At 41.9% G+C, this 25389-nt stretch overlaps 1 protein-coding gene across 2 annotated transcripts; it reads right to left on the bottom strand.

Annotated features, from left to right (window-relative positions):
* Positions 1-3609: 3609 nt before the first annotated feature.
* Positions 3610-24189, bottom strand: TMEM218 (transmembrane protein 218). Of its 2 annotated transcripts, XM_019710534.3 has the most exons (5): positions 24028-24188; positions 23052-23242; positions 8992-9101; positions 7817-7919; positions 3610-4341 (listed from the first exon to the last, which is right to left on the bottom strand). In XM_019710534.3, the coding sequence occupies exons 2-5, from the start codon at positions 23052-23054 to the stop codon at positions 4207-4209; spliced, it is 351 nt and encodes a 116-aa protein (XP_019566093.3). In that variant the 5' UTR covers positions 23055-23242; positions 24028-24188; the 3' UTR covers positions 3610-4206. The 2 variants fall into 2 exon arrangements, with proteins under 2 accessions (XP_019566093.3, XP_019566094.3); XM_019710535.3 differs by lacking the exon at positions 23052-23242 and having other exon boundaries at positions 24028-24189.
* Between the last annotated feature and the right edge of the window lie 1200 nt (positions 24190-25389).

The following is a 25389-nucleotide window of genomic DNA, read 5'->3' as shown; positions in this document are numbered from 1 at the left end:
GGGCCCTGCTTTTGATCCCTGCTGTCATTTCTTAGGTCCTAGGAAGCTGAGACAAGGTGTATGTTCGGGTGGGGGTGGGAGTTGAAGGGGTTGGAAACTTTTTGTCTTTATCAGCAAGCACCGTGATCTGCTAGAGACAGAGATCAAGAAATACACACATTCTTGGCTTGTGGCTTTGGTTCTTCCATTGGTACCTCTGAACACCAGTGAAGTTGTCCCTAAGGTCCCGCATAGCATTTAACTGCTTTGCACGGATTCCTGGCCAATCTGTAAGATTCTAGATTTTCCACTAGACTCAGCTGCTTCTCCTCACTATTTCTGTCAACTAGATTTGCACTGGTCCCTCCTTTTTCCTTTGTTTTCAATTTATGGAGCAACCTAGTATAAAGTCATTAAGAGATAAGACTGGAGCCAAACTTCCCGACTTCAGACCGTGTCTCCTGTCTAAGCCCTAGCAGAGCGACCTCAGGCAAATCACCTCACTTCTCTGTGCCTGTTCCCGTCTGTGAAATGGGGATATTAAGAGCACCCACTTCATAGAATTATATATTATTTACAATGTAATGTATAAGGATTCTGAGGATTATATATTACGGATAAAGCATTTAGAAAAATGTCTAGCACATGTTTGCTAAATATAATAAAAACTGTGATTTCAGCATGTGAAGAATGGAATATTCCCAAGAACTCGGATGGAAAAACAGATCAAAGATTGAATTCCATGAACTATAAAACCCCCTCCAATCCTGAGTTTTATGCCCCTTTGAGGACAATCTTCCCTAGATTCATTCCCATACAGTTCTGGTTCCCACATCTGGAAGCTTGCTCTTATGTTACCAACAGCCAAATACTTAAAGGTTTAAGCCAAGAAGTTAAGATAGAATGTTTACTATTTATACTGCGAGTGTTAATTAGGAATTCTTTAATGAAACTTTTACCTTTTGTTGGATATGTGGGTTAGGGAAATGGTGGGTACAAATAGTTAAAAAAAAAACAATGTAAAAATAAGGCATTGTTTGAAAGCCAAAAATGATTTTTTAAGCTTTCTGACAAATGAGGTATCAGGAACCCTGGTGTCAACTTTGGGTCCCTCAACTAACTACCTGTGCAACTTTTAAAATCCCTTTATCTCTGTACCTTCTTCTCATCTGTCAAATAATTACAGCAGGTTTCTTTACACATTGAATTAAAGTCAAAGTGAAACACAAGCGCTTCAACTGCAGCAGCAATGAGATAGAGTTGATGTTTTTTTAAAAGTTTGTCTTAGAGAACAGAACAAGAAACGGATTACTTTGTTAGAATAAAAGCACTTAAAAGTAATTCGGACACCTTCATCCTGGCAACCTAGACACGTCAGAGCCTAGTTCTCGGATTGGCTCACACCACCAGGAGCTTTACACGCCACAGCAACGAGAAACGCTGAATGAACGGCCACGTGAGTGTATGCAGCAGGAGAACTGAACATTGTACAATAATTTTGATGAATTTTTAAATATCTGATATCGTGCATCAGTTGGGAATGTTAGCTTTACTTTCATTTTTCTAAGTGAGAGATTTAAGGAACTTGTCAAAAAAATTACCTGTGTTTTGCGGGCTTGAGAGACTTCTAAAACATAGCGCACAGCGCCACCTAGTGGATCAGACGAATGTCTGCACTGCGGGGGGAGGGTGGTGTCCTAATTTAACTTTTGTTAGGATACAGTTTTCAAAGGCTATGAAATATAGCCTGTGTTCTCATACAGAAACCCTGACTGACTCTCCCTCTCCACCTTCTTCAACAGTGGGGATCACTACAGTCTCCTAGCCACCGGATCCCTCTGGGTTAGGGAACAGTATATAGCACAGCCTGCTCTAAGCCATTGATCAAAGAATGATGAATGGGACATTAACATAATTTCTGTTTCTATTTAAGCACGACCTCCAGGAAGGCCATGTGCACAAGGCGTTCCACATCAGACATTGGTTATAGGGGTGCCCCAGGAAGCACCCCTCTCAGCCTTCTACTTACCCCAACACTGTGAGGTTTTGGGGGTGCTTGGATATGACTGCTTTGAGTATGAAGGTAGAAAGTAATCCATCATTCATTTCACCACAGCTGGCAGTTATGGCAGGCTGAGCTAAAAAATACTTGGTTCCAAGTATGATTTGTGCCCTTAACACACAAGCCTGTCATTTACATATGTGAAAACAACAAAAATTGGACAGCAGCAGTGTTTGGGAAGGAATTTCGTTTCCAACCATACCATATTTTTCTCCACGTAAGTAGTCACCCAAAACTTCAATAGCCTTTATCCACTGATCTAATAGTTGGACACCTTTATTGAGGAATGAAAACCATGGACTCATGGTCAGGAACCTACAGGAGTCTCCCTGGATTTGCTTTTTCAGCAAGCCTCTCTGGAGAAGGTGACAGAGGCAGCCTGCGTGTTGTTAGGAGTCCATTCTGCTCTGGGCGGGCTCAACATCTCTGCACAGACGCGCCGGAATAGGGAGGCTTCCGGGGGCTTCATGCCGGAGGCCAGAGACGGCAACAGCATCCCTCTCCAGCTTGCCCCACTTCCCTCAACACTTCCGCATTCTCCCTTTTCCCTCCAGTCAGCTGGGGTGGGGGTGGGGTGGCGGTGAGGGAAGAGATGTTTCTTCTTTCTTTTCTTACCTAAGGGCCCCAGGCCAGATTGAGAAACTATTTCCTTTGAAGCTTTCTGTGACAAAGCCTTGTCTGCAGTTTTTCCAAACTAAGGTAGAGACAGTTCAAGGGTAGGGATAAGTGCACCTGGCCCTCATCACCCCATGACTCCCCACAGTCACCAGTCTCCACTTTTAGCAGAGAGCTTAACCCCTGCTGGGGTGGCAGCACTGGGTACCTTCTCTACCAGGACAACAGGATCCAGGAGAGAAAGCTGAGAAGTGGCTCTAACTTCCTCACACCTCTCAGTCAAAATTCCATAAAGCTCAGTGTGATTTAAGCCCAAGACAGGTCGTGGAGCCTGCCACACCTGAGTGTGCACGCTGGTCGTTATGTGAAGCTTGGGCAAGTTAGTTAATCTCTTTTATGCCACAATTTTTTTTTCTACTTTAAAAATGGGGAGATAATGACTAGATTGTTGTAAAAATTAAGCAAATTCAATTTAAAAGGAACTAATGTACTGTTAGCATATAGCATGTACTCAAAGTTCTCTTTCCAACTCGTTTTCTGGTTCTTAATTTTAAGACAGAAGATCCTTCTTCAAACAGCTTTAGGGGGTCGGGATGAGACGGCCAAAGTGGAACCAGCCCAGAACCCCTCCATTTAGTGACAAATTTCACTTGGCCTAGGATCTCAGACAGGTATAAAGTTGTATCTAATCCTGGGAATACACATTCCTCACCAGCTTTGGAGAAAGGGCTGCAAAGATGAAATAGGTAACAATAACCCCAAATGGACTCTTATGGTAGTTAAATAAGGCAAACAGAGGCCACCAAATCCTGGAAGAAACAGAATCCAGAGATACACAGCAGCAAGACAAACAGTCAACACTTCCACACCCTTCCTCTAACCCCTAAGTCAATCTGAAATACAGAAATAGATTCAGGAAGCTGTGGCCAAGAATTTGAAGCAAGAGCCAGGCCTCTGGTTGGTGTGCATTGCTTTATTAGAGCAGAGGGCAGTGATATCACCACCTGTAGTGACTTCTGTGGCATGATATGCACAGAATGGTCAATAACCAATACCTCGGTAAGGCTTCTAAATCATCACATTAAAATAACCTTTTGAGTGTTGAGTGTCTGTCCTTTCCAAATGAGCCCAACCTCATGACTAAGAATTTTCTATGTATTATCAAAAGGATCAAATTTTTCCATTTGCTGGATAGCAGAAGCCACAGGCGTCTTTTCCCCAAATCCACTTACTGGTGTCTTGATTGAAAATCTACTCTGAGCAGATTACCATTACTATTTCCCTTACAAAACAGATGGAGAACCCAAGGGACAGGTATTAAGAAGACAGCAATATCCCTCTCAAGTTGGTGAGATCTGTCTCCAAAGAGACAATTCTGCATCCGGGTGTCCGGAAACCAGGACTCAAGAGATTCGTCTCAGTGATGACTGGATATTCACCGGATCTCCAGGCATGAAAGCTGTCAAAACAAGGCTCTGAACAGCGTCTTTCTGCTCACCAGTGACACCAAGCGACGGAGAGAACCGGGTCTTGGGTTTCACCAGGAGGGCTCAGCAGGACCTCAGGGGTTTGGCATAGACTGGCTCCAGCAAATGATGAGTTAGAACCAAGAAGAGAGCCCCGAGGAAGACAGCCGTGAGGAAGGCCAGCAGAACATAGCGGCCAATGAAAAGGGCATCCACAATCTGGAGAAAGAAACATCACAGATGAAATTACGATCCTTTCAGCACCCTGGCTATGCTCCTCTGAAATCTTTGATGAATGGGCCCAGAGTCTGTTCATATTTGTAACTTCTAGTAACATCTTGCCCTGAGTCTCCTTTGTAAGTGGTTAAGAAATAACCTTTTCTTAACTTCCTGAGCTGGAGTTACAAGATAAAGAAAGGATTAATGAAGTACAGGAAACAAACGGCTCGATTTAGGAGGTTTATAAACACTTTGAACATCCTGGGTCGGTTCTTTTATGTTCTGGGATCATGTGTTACGTTATCTGAAAGCATTTGTGAGAAACTTGCTTGGGCTTAGAAAGGCTCATTTTCGTTGTGTTAACTTTTTATTATGGAGAATTTTAAACATACATAAAAATACAATAGTATAATAAACCCCTATGTACCCAAGATCCAAACCCCAAAATCATCATTCCATTGCCAATGCTGGAGGGTCACTCTTTAAAACTTTCATCAGAAAGCTTCTGAACCCTAACATTCATAACCCAGCATTCCAAGGGTTAGGAACAACGGCCATTTACCTGAGATACTAAATAAGACAACAGATAACGTACCCCAGATCATGCACTGGGCTGCCGGGCAAACAGTCATATTTGAGGCCCTAAAGCTATGAGTCTTTGCCAACAAAAACCTATAATTAGCGTTGGCTCTACCCACTTGTCTACTGTCCACTGCCAGAGCTCTACACCCCCTAGATCCAAATGGTGGTGCTTAAACTTGGGCAGAAAAAAAGCAATTTAATCTACCGATCTAATAGACCAACTACACAAACCAAGTGACTGGGTGACTTCACAGGCTCCAGAAGCTTTGAAAATCCTACACCTAGAAGAGAATCCAAAATACTTGACAGGAGATTCTTGTAGACAGAATAATGGCATGAGAATGCCCACATTTTAATCTCCAGAAATAGTGGCGATCTTAGATTACATGGCAAAACAGAATTAAGGTTGTAAATAGAGCTGAGCTGGCTAATTAGCTGACCTTAAAATAGGGAGATTAGCCTGGATTATGGAACCCAGGTGGGCCCAATGTAATTAGTGTCCTTAAAAGTGGAAAAGAGAAGCGGAGTCAGAGAAATGTTACCTTGCAGGCTCTGAAGATGGAGCAAGGGGGCCCCCAGCCAAGGGCAGCCCTAGAAACTAGAAAGGGCAGGAAAACAGATGCGTCCCTAGAATTTCTGGAAAGGAATACAGCCCTGCCAGCCCCTTGGTTTTAGCCAAGTGAGACAGATTTTGACTTCTAACTCACAGAACTGTAAGATAATAAATTTGTGTTGTTAGCCACTTAGTTTGTGGTAATTTGTTACAGCGGCAGTAGGAAACTAATACGAGGGTGACACAGCAAGCCCCTGTCAAGCTCAAGCACTGCTACTATCGCTGAGACCCAAAGACACCACGAAGAAAGGGCTGCTCCAGAGATACCCCCATAGCCAACTTACAGCTAAGGTCAGTTTGATCAGACAGCTTTAACATAACTTTGACCTTGGCTCCAGTACTGAACAAGTCTCTCGCGGGCTACATGTTTGCTCGTTCGACACGTTTCCCTTTTTAATTAGCCAATTAGCAGGCCTTGGGTGCAGAAAGCCCAGGTCATGTATTATTGATAGGTATTGAGCCAGGCTGCTGCAGGGGCTGGTTCTCAAACCTGAAAATGAGAACTCCGATCCTGCTGGCCATGCTGACGAACCTCTTTTGCTCAAGCCCCATTCTTCTCTCCTGGGTCTGAAACTCATGACAGAGGCTAGAGGGATTGATTTCAGGATAGTGTTTGCTCTGTGCCCTTCTCTCAACATTTATATCTGCAGCAATCGAAAGACACAGCGGCCTTCATCGCTCTCCCGCTTTGAGACAGGGAAGCAGAGGTGGGAGCCTGGCCCTAGCTCACACGGTACTCACACTGACAGTGGTTTCCAAACGCTGACAAGAGAACCTGGCATGGATGGAAATAATTCCTTACATTGTGTGCTATTATTTCCCCGGGAGCCTTCAGAACAAATTTCCTCCCTTTTGCCACGATTAGTCCTAGACAGAGGTGGAAATATGTGCGGATTTTAGTTCAGGAGTAATATAATTTTGTGTCCTGCTGTCTAGTGTCGAAACAGTTACTTATGAACTCTCTGTGATGGCCCCTAATACTCCATTGAATCCCTAACAATGAATGTTTTGAAGACAGAGCTCAGCTTCAATCCTTGCTCTGACTCTTTCTACCGTGTTTCCCCAAAAATAAGACCTAGCCGGACAATCAGCTCTAAGGCATCCTTTGGAGCAAAAATTAATACAAGACCCGGTCTTATTTTTATTTTACTATAAGACCGGGTGTTATCTAACATGATGTAATATAAGACCAGGTCTTATGTTAATTTTTGCTCCAAAAGACGCTTTAGAGCTGATTGCCTGGCTGGGTCTTATTTTGGGGGAAACACGGTATACAAATGTATGACCTTGGGCAAGTTACTTTAACCTCTTACAGCCTCAGTGTCCTTGCCTACAAAATGGGGGTAACAGTGCCTACTTCATACTACTTAGGGTCATCTCGAGATTTTAATGAGATAACAAACGGTATGCTTAGCACAGGATCGTGCACGTGGTTGGCCCTTAAAAGTGTTAGCTTTTTTATTATCACCATTCCTACTTAAAAAGTTAAAGGAGAGGTTTGAGAGGAAAGAAGCTGACAGAAGAAGTAACGGGGCACAAGAAGTCAATCCCATTATCCAGCTCATAGGGATCCATGCCATGCATGGTAAAGCCAGAGCCCCACCCAGGAATGAACCAGAACGGTGGGGTGTCCAGAGATGGACTATGAGAAAGATGATTTAAAAAAAATCCATCCAGAGAGGTGGGTGCTGGCAGATGTGTCCAGAAGTGAGGACACATCCCCTAAGACTGTGAATACTGACCTCATCTACCTGTACAGCTTCTGCTTTCAAAAACAAAAAACGAAAAACGGTTCACCTTTCCTCACTGCTCTTCTCTATGAAAAGTATTCTCTTCATATCAGACATGGGAAAATTCACACGGAGGTAGAAAAGCATGCCCCTCAGCACCTGAGGGCACTGCAGAACTACAGGTCCAGGCTCCGAGCTTCTGAGCCCAGGCCACCAGGAATGGGCACGCTTTGACATCGGGACCAGGTCTATTCCTATTCTTAACCCATTTTCCCTGTCTCTGCCCCATTGTACGTATAAGATGGCTTTTGGACACACTGCTCGTTCAACTTGATGCAGACGGGAGTCAGAATGAGATTCTCTTCCTGGGTGATGGGGTGGGGAATGCAAACCTCCTCCTGAACTTTCCCCATCCTTGTTTTAACTTTACAAATCTTCCAACACTGGTCAGCCAACCTAACATCAGGGACACCACAGGGCAGGAGTGAGGTTAAGAGCAAGACAAACACGAGTTACAACTCAGGAGGCAAAATGAAACCAACAGTTTTACCTTCACTTCGACCTCTGGGGCTGGGCTTTCACTGGCTCGGGGGAAGAGCAGCAGAACTGACGTGATGATTAGAGCACCGAGGAACACAAACATGACAGAGAATCTGGGGTCAAGAGACAAAGAGTGTGAAAGCACTGTTTAGTTTCCTCTCTAGTCAGTCAGGCCTGGATGGGCTCTTCCCTGGGGCTCGTCTGCTATGTTTCAGCCCATTGACAGAGCCCAGAGACCTGCTGTCCACACTGCCCCATGAATTTAGAAATGTTTTCCCTTTTATCCCAAACCCTTCCTCCTGCCATGTTTCCCTGAAAATAAGACCTAGCTGGACAATCAGCTCTAATGCATCTTTTGGAGCAAAAATGAACATTTTATAGTAAAATAAGACCGCATCTTATCTAACATAAGACCAGGTCTTATATTAATTTTTGTTCCAAAAGACGCAGTAGAGCCAATTGTCTGCCTAGGTCTTATTTTCGGGGAAACAGGGTAGACAGGTACCAGCTGGCTACATTCCTGCTTATGCCTGGCCATTCCGAATTCCTAAGAATGGGAATTGGTCGTTTTCATTTTTGCCTCTGCGCAGTCACAATGATGAAAAACCAAAGCAGGCCCTCCCTCACCCCCACTTCTGTGTTTGTTTTTAGAGCAGTACGCTTTAGTATGTTACGTGGTTATGTAACACACTGCTTCGTGTGACACTATGTGGCTGGAGAGTACAACTCTGTACCGCTGCTCCAGGCAGCTATGTCCTGACTCTTTTCTGAAGTCGGCCCTGATGGAGAGCCAGGTCACCATCCTGCGTGACTTCAGGGTCTGGGCCCAAGTCTGAAGCCTTAGGGACTGGACTATGCATCTGCCGTAAGTCTGAACAGTTAAGAAACTCACACACGTACAACCCCAAGAAATTCAATAGGCAGTGGAAACAGATTTTCTTTTTGTCTCATGTCCCAGCCCCCCATCTCCTCTACAATAAGAACTGAAAAATACCACTTCCCATCTCCTCCCACCTCTACTTCAGAGCTAATAACACGGTTTGTGCTTATGATAAGCAGTTAAAATGCAACTCACTCAAAGTGCCAATACAACAAGGATCTTCTGAATTCGAAATGTGTAAAGAGCATCAGCAATTTCGCTTCTAATTGCTTTAGCAGGGACCCCGGCGGGAGAGAATGCCTCACCTGGCTACCCCGGCGGCTCTGGACAACAGCACGCACAGCAGCAGCACCAGCGCCCACAGCAGGGCTAAGAGGAACACACCAGCCCCCACTCCGAGCACAGTACCAGCCATCTGTGGGGAGAGGGACAATGAGCCTTGCACTCAGCCCTGGGCCGCGGGGCAGGGCGAGGCGCTTCCCAGCTCCCGGAGTGCAAGGCGTTCAGACAAACACAGCAAGCCCGGCCTCAGTATGGGGAATTTCTCATGATTGGTGTGTCCGGTCTTTGGCAATGTCCAGTCTCAGAGGCCTTAATAGGAATCACACATTTACAACCAACCTTCCCTTTCTGGAGAGGACTGAGAGGTTGCTTTCTGCTCCGGGTGGATCATTCCAAATTAGGTATCTGAGTTCATTTGTCTTCCCCCAACTGGCAGCAGGAAGCTGAACCCTTCCTTGATACAAACACCAACTGGAGGGTCATAAAAGGCCCCAGGGCCCCAGAGTACCACATGGGCTCAGGTGGAAGTTGGAGCTCTCAGGTTAGGTCCCTGCTATGAGCTTTGACTCACCAGGCAATCACAAGACAGAATGTCCCACTCTATCGTTGAGTTTTTATTCATAAAAGCAAGCAAACTCCTAAGTCCTTAAAGAAGAAGAAGAGGGGGGGAAGGAGGGGAGCCATCACTATTTTTGAACAGTCACTAAGAGCTAAGCACCTTACAGATAGATCTCATTTAATCATGTCGATAAGCTTCTGAGGTAGGTATTCTTATATCCATGTTACAGAAGAGGTAACTGAGGTATAATGGGAGGGACATGTGTTAAACTGGGGGGCTTACGGCAACAGCAAGCCACGGTTCTCTCACAGTTCTGGAGCCAGAAGTCTGAAATCAAGTGTTCTCCAGGCCACAGGAGGATCCATCCTGCCTCTCCCAGATTCTGGTGGCTCCTGGCATTCCTTGGCTTGTGCCGCATCCCTTCAATCTCTGCCTCCATATTCACATGGCTTCTCCTCTTCTGTCTTTTATGAGGACACTTGTCATTGAATTTAGGGTCCAAATAATCTGGTATGATCTCATCTCAACATCCTTAACTTAATTACATCTGAAAAGACTTTTTGTTTCCAAATAAGGTCACATTCACAGGTTTTGGGCATTAGGATGTGGACATATTGGGGGGTGGGGGGCTCCATTTGACCCATTATAGTGTAATATTACATTATAGGACATCCTGATTTTCCCTTGCAGTACCAGAAACAAGTCTTAAGCAAACACATTCTTCCTCAGGTTGATGGTTTTCTTCACCATAGTGGTTTAAACACCACAAAAATTATCTATGAGAAGTTATTTAAAAAGTATTAGAAAGGAAGCCCTCCGCAGGAACTGCTAAAAAAGAAAAATTATTCAATCATGGTTTTTATGTGCCTACCATGTACAGCATAGTGCTATGAGCTGGGATCAAAAATAAGACATATCCTCTGACAGAAGCTTATGGCCTATTGGAGAACACTGTTATGTAAACAACTATCCATATTACATTCTGAAATGTAGAAAAACAAAGAGCAGTGTGAACTGAGACAGTGAGGAGGCAACTTTGCATGGGACCATTCGGGGAAGAAAGAATGCGGCAAGATGACAGAGTGAAGGGAAGGGCGGGCAGAGAGAGGAGGGCAGATGAAGCAAGCTCGGTGGCTCCCGCTTGCATCTCTAACCTCACTGGGGCACACTCTCCCCTCATGAGAGCACACAGGTGTCGCCTCAGTAACTCTAACATGCCAAGTGATTCCCTGCCTCTGTCTGGGTCCTTGTTCTTGTTGTTTCCACTACTTGGAATTAACTCCTGACCCTAACCAAGCCTTCCACTATCTGCAGGGCTGGCCTCTCCTCATCCTTCTGATCTCGGCTTTAAATGCAGCCTCTATAGAGAGATCTTCCCTGACTGCCATAGCTAAAGTAACCCCCCCGAACAATTACTTACTCTCCAACACTCTGATTCCATCAGAGCACATCTCACAAACTAGTTCACATTTTTATGCACTGTTTACAAGTTCATCTTCTGTCTCTCCAAGTAGAATAGAAAACTCCATGAGGACAGAGACTTTAGCTTGCTCACTACAGTATTATCAGAGATTATAATCAATAAATATTTGTTGGATAAATAAATGAAGCAATGCTACCAAGTCCACAAAAATCAAGTGAAGGAGGGGCAGGACCACAGGTAGTTTCAGAAAGATGACCATTCAGGTCAACATGCTGGACAGAGCTAGCAAGGGAAGTACCTCACACAACAGTAGACAGAAAAATGCTTAATGAAATAGGACAAAAGGAATTTAAAACCTAGTGGAGCTCAAAGGCAATAAAGAAAAACACAGCAGATGTCATCAAAATGGCGGCGTGAGGTGAGCCTCTGTAAAGCTCCCCTGGAATTTACAACTAATCGAACAACAATAACTCCACAAAGGACTCCCTGCACAGCAGACAGGCAAGACGAAGAGGTCCACTACTAAATTCACCTAAAGCTGGGTGAATGGCAAGGGGGGGGGAGGAGGGAAGGGAGAAATGTGGAGATGGAGCCGCACGGGCGCAGGACGCAGACCTCGCTCCATGCTCTGAGCTCACTGCTTCCTGGAACTACTGCAGCTGTGGGAGATGGAAGAACTCAGACTGCTAGGGCTCTGCTTATGGCCAACAGGGCTGAGGGGGCAGCATATAACATGGCTGAACCCAACGCTCACGGCAGTGACCTTGGAGAAAAGACCGAGGGAAGAAGGCTGAAAACGGTGGTTTGAGCCCTCACTGCCGAGCAGAGAACGGAAGTCTTAGGCACTGAGACTAGCCGCCCCCTCCCTACCCTCCCAGAGCTCAACCCGCCCCACCTGCCCGGTGCTAGAAGCGGAGCAGTAGTGGTGTCAGATCAAAAGAACAGAATATTTGCTGTTCTGAGAACTATGGACCGCAGACACAGATTCGCAGCCCAACTAGTTCCGGCAAAGGGGAGGGAGCTGTGGAAGCAGGACCGGCTGTGGTGGTGGTCGCTGCCATTGCTCTGGGCCACCTCTCACAACTCACCCTGCCCTTAGCCCCACCTATCTGGGTGGATCCCTGCAGGAGTAAACAGAACTGCTGAAACATACGGGCTCTGAATCTGGGGCAGGAAGAGCTTTGGAACTTCAAAAGCTCTCCGCATACCCACACAGACACTGCGCCCTATGATCCAGGCAAACTATTAACAGAGGAGAAGCCCATCTCCCAGGGAATCCCCCCATTGTGTGAGAAGCTGGAATAGTGCAGAGAAAACATAGCACTACTGTGTGTGAAGGAAAAAAGGCTGCAGTCAGAGAGAAAATAAAACATTCTACCAACAAGTACTGGAAAATGAAAGAAAGACCACTTCCTATCAACCTGTTGCAGAAGCCACTCCTGTAGATGTCTAGGAAGAGAAATACTAAATCAGTAATTGCCATGAATAACCAAGGCAACAAGACACCTCAGAAAGAAAGTGAAAAGTCTCCAGAAAAGGAACTTAAAGATATGGAAATATGTGACTTAGATGACAGAGAACTCAAGATAGCGGTTCTGAAAAAACTCAACAAGATGCAAGAAAACACAGAAAGGGAGTTTACTGAACTCAGAAACACAATCAAAGAACAACATGAACATTTTACGAAAGAGACTGAAATTTTAAAAAAGAACCAAATAGAATTTCTGGAGATTAAAAACTCAATAGAAGAAATTAAGAATGAAATAGCCAGCTTGGTAGTAGAGTTGACCAGATGGAGGAAAGAATCAGTGACATCGAAGATAGAAACCTGGAAATTACACGGATGGAAGAAGAAAGAGACTTGAGACTTAAAAGAAATGAAAGAACTCTACAAGAACTTTCTGACTCCATCAGAAAGAGCCATATAAGAATAATGGGCATACCAGAAGGAGAAGGGAACAGAGAATATATTCAAACAAATTGTCGATGAGAACTTCCCAAACTTGTGGACAGAACTGGATCCTCGAATCCAAGAAGCAAATAGAACACCTAATTACTTCAATCCCAACAGGCCTTCTCCAAGGCACATTATATTGAAGCTGTCTAAAATCAACGACAAAGAAAGAATCCTCAAGGCAGCCAGGAAAAAGAAGACGGTAACTTACAAAGGAAAGCCCATTAGATTATCATCAGATTTTTCGGCAGAAAATCTACAAGCCAGGAGGGAGTGGAACCAAATATTCAAACTATTGAAAGAGAGAAATTATGAGCCAAGAATAATATATCCAGCAAAGATATCCTTTAGATATGAAGGAGGAATAAAGACCTTTCCAGACATACAGAAGCTGAGGGAATTTTCTAATACACGACCTGCACTACAAGAAATACTAAAGGAGGCTATTCGACCACCATCAACAGGGACAATCTGTGGCAACCGAACATAAAAAGGGGGACAGTAAAGGCCTGAACTGGAATATGGGAATAGAGAAAGTAAGCGTGCTGAAGAAAATGGAATACTCTAAATATCAAACTTTCTTTTACATAAACTTAAGGGTAACCACTAAAAAAAAAATCCAGAACTGAAATATACATACTGTAATAACAAAAGAAACAGAGGGAAACATCACAGAATACCACCACACAGAAATAATAGACAACAACAAAAACGCAAAGAAACAATGGAGACACAGCCTTACCAGAAAACTAAAGATAGAATGATAGGAAATCCTCACATATCAATAATCACCCTAAAGGTAAATGGACTGAACTCACCAATAAAAAGGCACAGAGTAGCAGATTGGATCAAAAAACTAGACACATCTCAGCTACAAGGACAAGCATAGACTCAAAGTGAAAGGGTGGAAATTGACACTCTAAGCAAATGGTATCCAGAGAAAATCAGGTGTAGCCATACTGATATCAGATGAAACAGACTTCAGGGTGAAAAAGGTAACAAGAGACAGAGATGGACATTTCATAATGGTAAAGGGGACTATACAACAAGAAGACATAACAGTCATCCATATTTATGCCCCCAGTCAGGGAGCACCGAAATATACCAAGCAACTACTAACAGAATTAAAGGGAGAAATTGACCAAAACGCAATTATACTAGGGGACTTAAATACATCATTGACAGCTATGGATAGTTCTAATGTACATGGAACATTCTCAAGGATAGACCACATATTGGGACATAAAATCAGCCTCAGCAAATTTAAGAAGATTGAAATCATACCAAGCATATTCTCTGATCACAAGGCTTTGAAATTGGATATCAACTGCAAAAAGAAAGCAGGAAAAAACACAAATACATGGAGATTAAACAACATACTTTTAAAGAACGACCGGGTCAAAGAAGAAATTAGAGGAGAGATCAAAAGATACATAGAAACAAATGACAGTGAAAATACATCCTACCAAAATTTTTGGGATGCAGCGAAAGCAGTTTTAAGAGGGAAATTTATCTCATTACAGGCCTATCTCAAGAAACAAGAAAAATCCCAAATAAGTAACCTCACGTTACACCTTAAAAATTAGAAAAAGAAGAACAAATGAAACCCAAGGTCAGCAGAAGAAAGGAAATAACAAAAACCAGAGCAGAACTAAATGAAACAGAGAACAAAAAGACAATAGAAAAAATTAATGTGACAAAGAGCTGGTTCTTTGACAAGATTAATAAAATTGACAAACCCTTTGCTAGACTCACTAAGATAAAAAGAGAAGACACTAATTAACAAAATCAGAAGTGAAAAAGAGGAAGTTATCACAGATGCCACAGACATACAAAGGATCATCCAAGAATACCATGAAGGACTATATGCCACCAAATTCAATAACCTAGAGAAAATGGACAAGTTCTTAGAAACATATATATAGCCATCCTAGGCTGAACCATGAAGAACTGGAAAATCTAAACAGACCAATCACCAGTAACGAAATTGAATCAGTCATCCAAAACCTTCCCAAAAGCAAAAGTCCAGGACCTGATGGCTTCACTAGTGAATTCTACCAAACCTTCAAAGAGGATGTAATACCAATCCTGCTCAAACTCTTCCAAAAAATTGAAGAAGAGACAGTACTCCCTAACTCATTTTATGAGGCCATTACCCTGATTCCAAAACTTAGTAAGGACAACACAAAAGAAAACTACAGACCAATATCTCTGATGAATACAGATGCAAAAATCCTAAACAAAATTCTATCAAATAGAATACAACAACACATTAAAAAGATTATTCATCACAACCAAGTGGGGTTCATCCCCGGGGTACAAGGATGGTTCAACATCCGCAAATGCATCAATGTGATACATCACATAAACAAAATAAAGGACAAAAATCGTATGATTGTATCAATTGATGCAGAAAAAGCATTTGACAAGATACAACATCCATTTATGATTAAAACACTTAATAAAATAGGTATAAAAGGAAAATACCTTAACATAATAAAGGCCATATATTACAAACCCTCAGCTAATCTCATAATTAATGGTGAAAAACTGAAGCCCTTTGCTCTACATTCAGGAACACTACAGGACTGTCCCCTATCACCCCTGCTTTTCAACATAGTGTTGGAAGTCCTGGCCAGAGAAATCAGGCAAGAGAAATAAATAAAAGGCATACAAATTGGGAATGAAGAAATTAAACTGTCACTCTTTGCAGATGACATGATGCTATATATAGAAAACCCTAAAGACTCCACCAAAAAGCTATTAGAAACAATCAACGAATACAGTAAAGTTGCTGGCTGCAAAATCAATGTACAAAAGTCCACTGCATTCCTATATACTAACAATGAAATCTCAGAAACAGAAATAGAAAAAACAATTCCTTTTGCAATTGTAGCAAAAAGAATAAAATACCTAAGAATAAACTTAACCAAGGATGTGAAGGACCTATATGGTGAAAACTATAAGACATTTTTGAAAGAAATTGAAGAAGACACAAAGAAATGGAAAGACATTCCGTGCTTGTGGATTGGAAGAATCAACATAGTTAAAATGGCCATATTACCCAAAGCAATATACAGATTTAATGCAATCCCCATCAAAATCCCAATGGCATTTTTTAAAGAAATAGAACAAAAAATCATCAGATTTGTTTGGAACCACAAAAGACCCCGAACAGCCAAAGTAATCTTAAGAAAAAAGAACAATATTGGAGGTATCACACTCCTTGACTTTAGCTTGTACTACAGGGCTACAATAATCAAAACAGCATGGTATTGGCAGAAAAACAGACACACAGACCAATGGAATAGAATTGAGAACCCAGAAATAAAACCACATAAATATGGACAGATAATTTTTGACAAAGAAGCCAAAAACATACAATGGAGCAAAGACAGCCTCTTCAATAAATGGTGCTGGGAGAATTGGAAAGCCACGTGCAAAAGAATGAAACTGGACTGCTATTTGTCACCATGTACCAAAGTTAATTCAAAATGGATCAAAGACTTAAGCGTAAGACCTGACACAATAAACTGCATAGAAGAAAACATAGGTACTAAACTTAGGGACCTTGGGTTCAAAGAGCATTTTATGAATTTGACTCCAAAGGCAAGGGAAGTAAAAGCTAAAATAAATGAATGGGACTATATGAAACTTAAAAGCTTCTGCACAGCAAAAGAAACCATCGACAAAATAAAGAGGCAACCAACTGAATGGGAGAAGATTTTTGCAAACAGTGCCTCCAATAAGGGGCTAATATCCAAAATATACAAGGAACTCACGAAACTCAACAACAAAAAAACAAACAACCCAATTGAAAAATGGGCAGACGACCTGAAGAGACATTTCTCCAAAGAGGACATACAAATGGCAAATAGATATATGAAAAAATGCTCAACATCACTAATCATCAGAGAAATGCAAATAAAAACCACAATGAGATGTCACCTCACCCCAGTCAGAATGGCTGTAATCAAGAAGACAAATAGTAACAAGTGTTGGAGAGGCTGTGGAGAAAAAGGAACCCTCATACACTGCTGGTGGGAATGCAGACTGGTGCAGCCGTTATGGAAGGCAGTGTGGAGGTTCCTCAAAAAATTACAAATAGAATTACCATATGACCCAGCAATCCCTCTTCTGGGTATCTACCCAAAAAATCTGAAAACATTTATATATAAAGACACGTGTGCTCCAATGTTCATTGCAGCTTTGTTTACGGTGGCCAAGATATGGAAACAACCAAAATGTCCTTCAATAGATGAATGGATAAAGAAGTTGTGGTTTATATACACAATGGAATAGTATTCGGGGGTAAGAAAAGATGATATAGGAACATTTGTGACAACATGGATGGATCTTGATAGTATAATACTAAGCGAAATAAGTCAGACAGAAAAAGCAGAGAACCATGTGATTTCAATGATATGTGGTATATAAACCAAAAACAACAAAAGAACAAGACAAACAAATGAGAAACAGAAACTCATAGACACAGACAATAGTGTTTAGTGGTTACCAGAGGGTATGGGGGGTGGGGGGTGGGAGATGAGGGTAAGGGGGATCAAATATATGGTGATGGCAGGAGAACTGACTCTGGGTGGTGAACACACAATGGGATTTATAGATGATGTAATACAGAATTGTACACCTGAAATCTATATAATTTCACTAACAATTGTCACCCCAATAAATTTAAAAAAATAAATAACAGTGAAAAAAAATAAATAAAAAAGAAAAACTCAAGTGCTATCAACAACAATGTAACTCAAAGCCTGAGTGCTGAGCAGACTGAGCCCAAATGTCCGAGGGCTACTGAAACTGGATGTGGCCTTTAGGAACGGTCCCTCCTGGACAGGTGAGGTCTCACACCCACAATCCAGAGAACTACAGCTGAGAAGAAGACATAAAAGTAGACCCTGAAAGGGCTCACCTATCTTTGAAATAGGGACTAAAAAACTTGCTGCTGACTTAGCTGGAAGGAAGCTGGCTGTACCTCAAGCCATGGGTGAAAAAAGAATAACCCAAGAGAAATCTGAATCCCAAACCTACATTGCCTGCAGGTGTGGGATTCAAATCACAGTACAGATATGGCATGGAATCCCGAGCAGTAAGAGTACCATGAAAACTGGGTTAGAAGTGAGAAGCCCCAAGGATCCCAGCAGGGACAGACAGAGACCCTCCAGCAGGCGTGCGACCAAGGTTAGCACGAAGGCTCCCACAAGAGTGTAAGAGATGTTTGCAAACTTACAAAGACTGAAATGCAGTTCACCTCATACTTTGGCAAGAAGGAAAATGAACCAAGGAAGAAGGCATGAAATGTAAGGAAGAATGTGAGAAAAACTCCTGGGGAATACTGACAGCAAAGCTTCTTGTAATGATAAACAAGGACTAATTTTTTGAAGAGTTAAAAACAAGGAAGAACTAAAATACTTGTTCATAGTTACATGGAGGATGAGAAAGGGCAGTTTCAAGTTAAATCGTTATTAACTTCGGTTATCATTTTGCTGTGGAGCAGGTGCGAGTTAACGATTACCTGTAGGCTTTGTTAAACTAAATACGAATGTTTAAAAATCACATAGGTAAACACCAAAGATGGTAAATTTAATGTGCATATTACCACAATTACAAAAGAAGCAAAACAAAATAAAAAATAAGCTGGGGAAGCAGTATTAGTATCAAGCAAAACAGAGTGTAAAGCTTTGAAAAATATTAATAGAGACAGTCACAAAAGGAATAATTTAACAAAAAGGTACAACTCAAAACAAATATGAACCTAAACCAAAGCCTCAAAATATATAAAGCCAAAATTGAAAGAAACACTGCAATAAATGGACAAACCCACAAATTTAGTGGGAGATTTTAATATACCTCTCTCAGACACTGAGGGATCAAGCAGATAAAGAAATAAGAATAAACATTTGACAAAAGGATGTACAAATGGCCAATAAATGTGAAAAGGTGCTCAACTTCATTAGTCATCAGGAAATTACGAATGGAAATAAAATTGTGGTACCTCTAGGTACCCACCAGAAGGTCTAAAATGAGAACGACAGATAACACCAAGTGTTGCCAGAGGTGGGAGGTAACCCACACACGGCTGGTGAGGTGAAGTGTTGGAGGCTTTGGAGACGATGTGGTGGTATCTGATAAAGCTGAACAGACATGTGCCCTAGACCCAGCTCGTCTCTTCCTAGGGGGGTTCCCAACAGAAATGCACATATAAGTGCACCAGCACATGTACAAAAGTTCAATGCAGCCCTATTTGAAATAGCCAAACACAGAAACTACCCAAATATTCATCAATTGAATGGATAAAGTGTGGTATTATACATACGAGCATTCATTCATTCATACAATGGAACAGCATAAAGCAATGAGAATGAACAAACCACTACCCAGGCATGTGGATGAGTTTCACAAACACTGACTGAAAAAAGCCATTCTGTGTAATTCCATGTATCTAATCTTCAAAAACAGGTCAAACTAATTTTGGGATTAGAAGTCAGGAGCATGGTTACCTTGCAGGAAGTAGTGAGTGGAGAGGGCATGAAGAGGATTCTGGGGTGCTCATGAAATTTTGTTTCTGGATCTGGGTGTTGGTTACATGGCTTTGTTATTTTTGTTAAATTGTATCTAACTATACATGCCTGATTTATATACTTTTCTGTATGTGTGTTACATTTCACTAAAAAGTTTATATTAAAAAGTTTACTTTAAAGGAAGTGTCCGAAGAGACCTATCAGCCAAATGTAATATATAGACTTTGTTTGGGGCCTGATTCAAACAAACCAATTGTAAAAAACCTTTTATGAGATGACTGGGAAAATCTGAACAGTACAGTATCTGGTATTTGATGATATTAGGGAATTACTATTTATTTTTTTTAAGTGAAAAATGTGGTTTTTTAAAAAAACGTGATGGAATTGTGGTTATAGGGCTAAAAGATTATTTATGATATACATCACACACACACACACAACACAGATAACAGAAAATGATGTCTAGGAACTTCAAATTATCTGGGGGAGATGAGGTGAAGGGAGCTAATATGAAACAAGACTGGTCTTGAGTTAAATGTTGAAACTGAGTGAGGAGTACATGAGTGTTTGCTGTACTATTTTCTACACTTTGAATATATTTGAAACTTTCATAATAAAAAGACATGTGTATGAATATGTATATATGTATAAGTAGGACTAAATCTAACAAAAGATGGGTAAGATTTTTATAGCAAAAATTGTGAAACTTTATTCAAAGTTCTTTTTTTTAAAAAGACCTAATAGAAAAATAAAAGACCTGAATAGAGAAATAACCCATGTTCCTGGATGGGATGATTCAACCTTAATAGATTTTAATTTTCCTAAATCTATCAATTCAATGCAATTCTAACCAAAAATCTCAAAATAATTTTTTTTTTGTGTGGAACTTGAAAACTGATCCTAAATTCATATGGAAAAGCAAAAGCCCAAGAATAGCAAAAACAATTTTAAGAATGAGGATGGAAACTTGCCTTCCTTGTTACCAACTGCTACAAGACACATTATAAAACCAAGGTAATTAAAACAGTGTGATAATGGCATAAAGACACATGGACCAGTGGAATAAAATAGGGAACCCAGAAACAGATCCATGCATTTATGAGGGCTTTGTACAGAACAGAGCTGGCTTTACAACTCAATGGATTTCATAGGTAGTGTTGGAGCAAATGATTATCCAAATCAGAAAATAATAAAATTACATCTCTACTTATATCATACACAGAAGCCCGTTTTAAATGTAAAGGGATTCATAATAAAACAGCATATGTTTAAATATACAAATGTTCAGGCTGACTACACTAGAATACATAACGAAGTACAGCAGTCAGATGCTTGCACCTAAACTTAGAATCACCATGAATGCAAAAGCTACAAATGCAGGCCAATGCAGGTGTGTTGTGTGGCAACTCAAATACCACGAGCTGGGCTGACTTCAGTTACGAGGTTTTTCTAGAGTGAAGTACAACTCTTGTTCAAGTTCCAAACCACAAATAAGTATAATTTCCCCTTGATTTACATTAGAGTTGCATTCCTGGAAATTTTACTATATTAAACTGTGCCAAAAAATACATTATGTTTATACAAAAAATAAAGTTAGATTCTAGGCTCAGATTATAAATGAGTATCCTGTGGGACATTCAAAAGTTGTACAGGATACAGGATAATTCTTCACTGTGATTGCAGAACATCTAGCATCCCCAGCCCTACTCTGTGAACCCCAGTGGTGCCTCCAAAATCACAACAACCAAATATGCTCTCAAGAATTCCAAAATGACCAAGTGGCAGTAGAACCCCCTTGGAGAACCACTGTTCTAGAAAAACTCTTGCACAAAGAGACATGTACAAGGATGTTCCTTTATAATAGCAAAACATCTGAAAAAACCTAAATGTCCATCAAGGAGAGAATGGATACGATATTATATACTCATAATGAACACCTAAAATGAATGAATTTGATCTATCTGTATTGATATAAATATACCTTAGAAATAATGTTAAGTGACAAAAGCAAGGTGCAAAAGGAAGCCCAAAATATACTTCTATTTTTAAAATAGAAAAAATCTAAATAGCAATATATATTGTTTATGAAGTACATATATACAGTAAAAGTATAAAAACATGGGCATAAATGATATATAACAATTTCAGAAGAGTGTCTGCCTCTGGAGAGGGGGAAAGGAAGGGGAATGGGGCCAGGAAAGAGAACAAAAGGGATCTGAACTAAATCTGTGATGTTTTATTAAAAAAAAAAAAAAAACTTAAGCAGATGTGCCAAAATGTTAATGTTTGCTAATCTAGTTGGTAGGGCATAAGTATTTGTTATACCGTATTTCCCCGAAAATAAGACCTAACTGGAAAATAAGCCCTAGCATGATTTTTCAGGATGACGTACCCTGAACATAAGCCCTAATGCGTCTTTTGGAGCAAAAATTAATATAAGACCTCGTCTTATTTTCGGGGAAACACGGTACTACCCAGTGTAATAGTTTTTGAAAATTTTCAGGTAATTCGTAATTTTTAAAAAGGTAACTAGTTTCAAGGTGCATATGAATTGAGATCAGAGAACAGAGATTGGTGACCAATCAGAATGCTATTGCAATTCTCCAGATAAGAGATGTTGAGGGTCTGAACTCTGTCTTAGCTGTAGAGACGGAAAGGTCTCTAGGGAGAAGGCATTAGAAACAACACAGGTTTCCTACGTGGTTGACTGAGCTGATGGCACTACCCTTAACAAGTGTAATTGCTGCTGTTTTGGATATTACACAAATAACTTGTAAGACTTGGACTAACTCTAACACCTAGAATACAGGGCAAATGGTAGTTTAAGCTGGGATTGTTAGAAATATTGCCCATCAATCCCCCACAGAAGCTTAAAAATTCATGAGACATTGGGTTCAGTATATGGTATGGCTTTAAAGTAATATCCCCAAGCTCTTATAAGAATGAAGTTCATCACTTTATAACCAAACCATACATTTTCTCAGTAAGAGTGAAAAGAAAGGGCTGGATATACTATACTGGGCTGTGGGGAAGGAGTGAACAATCTAGTCATTTTATGTTGTTCAGTTGTGATTTTAATGTGAATAATATTCGTGATTATTTCCCATACTGGAATAGCTAAATCATTGAGTAAAATTTGATTAAAAAATAAAAACAACAGTGTTTTTATTTAATATCCAGGGCTTTTTCAAACCTTCTTTGAGAACTGATGGCCTAGCCAAGCCGGTTTTCAGAATAAGTCCATTAACTGACCGTCTGTGGCATTTAAAGCAGGTAGATTGCAGTTGGAATAAAATAATCTGCCTAAATTTGAACATCCAGTTCAGTAGCTGAGAAGAATAACTATAGTACCGATTTGTCCCTTCTGTGTTCATCCTGTGAGGTCTTTCTTTGGAAAGAATTTACCTAAAACTTTTTTTGTAGTGCATTCTTCCTTCATTTCACAGTTGGCTCTATACACCTTTCACCCAGCTCGCAGAGAAAACTGATAGTGGCATTCGTGAAGGTGAATGACCCCTGTGCATGTAAGTAGCCTACTGGATTCAAAATTCACTACTCACCAGTGGATCATGTGTCACAATAAAAATGGCCATTACGTGATGACTTACCATCCAGTATAAAGGTGGATTTCACGTAGAGTAACCTGGCACTAGTGCAGCTGTGGTGGGGGATAGTTATCTCACCCACGACAGGATTTTCACAGACTCAAGCCCATGAAGGCAGCAGAAAACAGTGGGTTAGAAGAGTGAAGTGACTTCTGGGAAATTCCTTTTCATTTTCCTTTACAGCTGTTCCAAACCTTGAAAAATAATTGGGGGGCAGGGGGGCGGGCAGAGAGGGGAAGTGATTTCCACACTTTACTTTTCTATTTGAAACACTTCACTATGGTTTGAATTTCAAAATATTAAATGATGCCTCTACCTTTGTAAAATTAAGTAAAACGCAAGTTGGGAAATAATCAATTGCCAAGCTACCTAAATGCCATCGGTGTGGTATCATCTCTTAACGAAATGATACAAAAGAGGAATCAATGGATGCTGACCACGTCCTTCTCCCCCCCTTTTCCTGGGCTGTGCTGGCATGTGGCTGTGCCAGGATGCGCCCGTCCGTCATCAAATCACCCAGGCCCAGGCCCCGCGACACAGTGGGACTCGGGCCTCTCTCCCGGCCTGTGCTGATTAAACCTGGCAGCAGAACATTGCACGGGTCTCACCTGCCCCCCCCCCCCCCCCCAACGGGTGTCACCTTCACAATGTTCGCCCGCTATCCCCTGGTACTTGGGACGGAGATTAAGGTTTGGGTCATAAGGTACTGAATCAGGAGCTGATATTTCACTTTCTTAGAAGCATGAACAATAAAACATTGCTCCCTTCTTTGCCAGCAATTTACTATTTACTGGCCGCCGGACCTAGGGTCCGAATGGGAGGTAAGGGTGGTCTGCGGGGTCAGCGCCCCGCCTCCCGCCCCGCCTCTTCCAGCCCCCTCGGCCCCAGCCTCAGCCATTCTCTCATTCACCATCCTCTTCGCATGCGGTCCCACTCACCTCCGCCCTCCCTCGCGTCCCCTCCCAGACCCCCTACTCACACCTCGCAGTTCCGAGGGCTCCAGCCCACGGGGGTTTTGGTCTGCTCAGGACGAATCACAAGTGGGCTTTCATCCAGGCGGTCCTAGATTCACTAATCAGCGTCGCTCTTTCAACGCCCCTCTCATTTGCCCACGCCCGCCGAGGCTCCAGGCAGCGTGGAGCGTGGTGGGTGGGTACATTGTATCTCATTACGCCCTCCGATTGGTCGGGACCAGTCAGTCCTGGGCCTCAAGCCCGATTGGATAGAAGCAGTCCTGGCTCCGCGGACGCCGCACCCATTGTCAATCACACCATCCCTTAGGTAACCCGTGGGACCATTGGTCAGTCTAGCCTGAGGGCGGGTTGTAGGGCGGAAGAGAGTGGCTTTCCTGGCCTCCCTCGCTGTTACTATGGAGACTGTAGAGCCCGGCCCTAACGCGAAGATCCCGGCAACCCCTTCCCCACCTCACAGTGCAGAGATAGGCACAGCAGTCTAGACGTTAGTGCCTGTCCCGGGATTTAATGGACATCTCAGTCCCCGGCCCGTTGGCGCCCACGGCAAGTCAGATGAGCTCCCAGAGAGGGGTCAGGCCAGATCATTCATGGTCCCTAACGACACACACCGAGTCCAAAGCACTAGTAATGATAACATCACATTTTCACTTATTCTTACCTCGCCTTATTTCACGTGGCTTATTCTTCCGTTATCCTTTTGAAGTAGACTGGCAAGACTCATTCTACGCACAGGACAGAACTGGGAGGAAAGGCCAGCGTCAATCAAGTCAATCTGTCAATCTTCTATAGTTACAACTCCAGGCATCTGGAACTGGAGCTGCTCCATGCTTTTTTATTATTTTATTTTATTTTTTTAGCAAACTGCTCTTACCTAACTGCGAACTAAAACTTGCCATGATTTTGTTCCGAGCTGTAGCCTGTTACACCAAAAGGTCCATAAATCGGGCCAAAGGAAGCAGGACAGAGGATGCACGCTCCACTGCTGAATCAGGAAGGAAGCACACAAAAATCAAAACTACCAAATCTGAGCGCTGCGGTATCTGAACCTTTGACCTTAGACAACATTCTGAAAATGAAGCAAACAATACAATCGTGAAACACTGAATCTGATTTAGGAAATTCAATTGCCGAAGCATAGCTTTAGGAGTGAAATGGAAGTAAATGGTTGAATTCCACTGAATATATGCTTCAGTGTATTCTACTTTCAAGGTTTCATTTCCAGTCATATGTACTAACCAACGATTTCTTATGTGTTTAACAATTTGACCTTACTTGGCCCAACAAGGAGCTCTGTGGTTAAGAGAGACATTATTTTTATTAATTCATTTCATTGGAATTGAGTATTAACTGTAGCTAAGTACTAGTAG

The sequence above is a fragment of the Rhinolophus sinicus genome, chromosome 9 (genome assembly GCF_057876585.1).
Source record: "Rhinolophus sinicus isolate RSI-liver-muscle chromosome 9, RSI-T2T, whole genome shotgun sequence".
Taxonomy (NCBI): Eukaryota; Metazoa; Chordata; class Mammalia; order Chiroptera; family Rhinolophidae; genus Rhinolophus; species Rhinolophus sinicus.
This window is presented reverse-complemented; position numbering and strand designations above follow the sequence as displayed.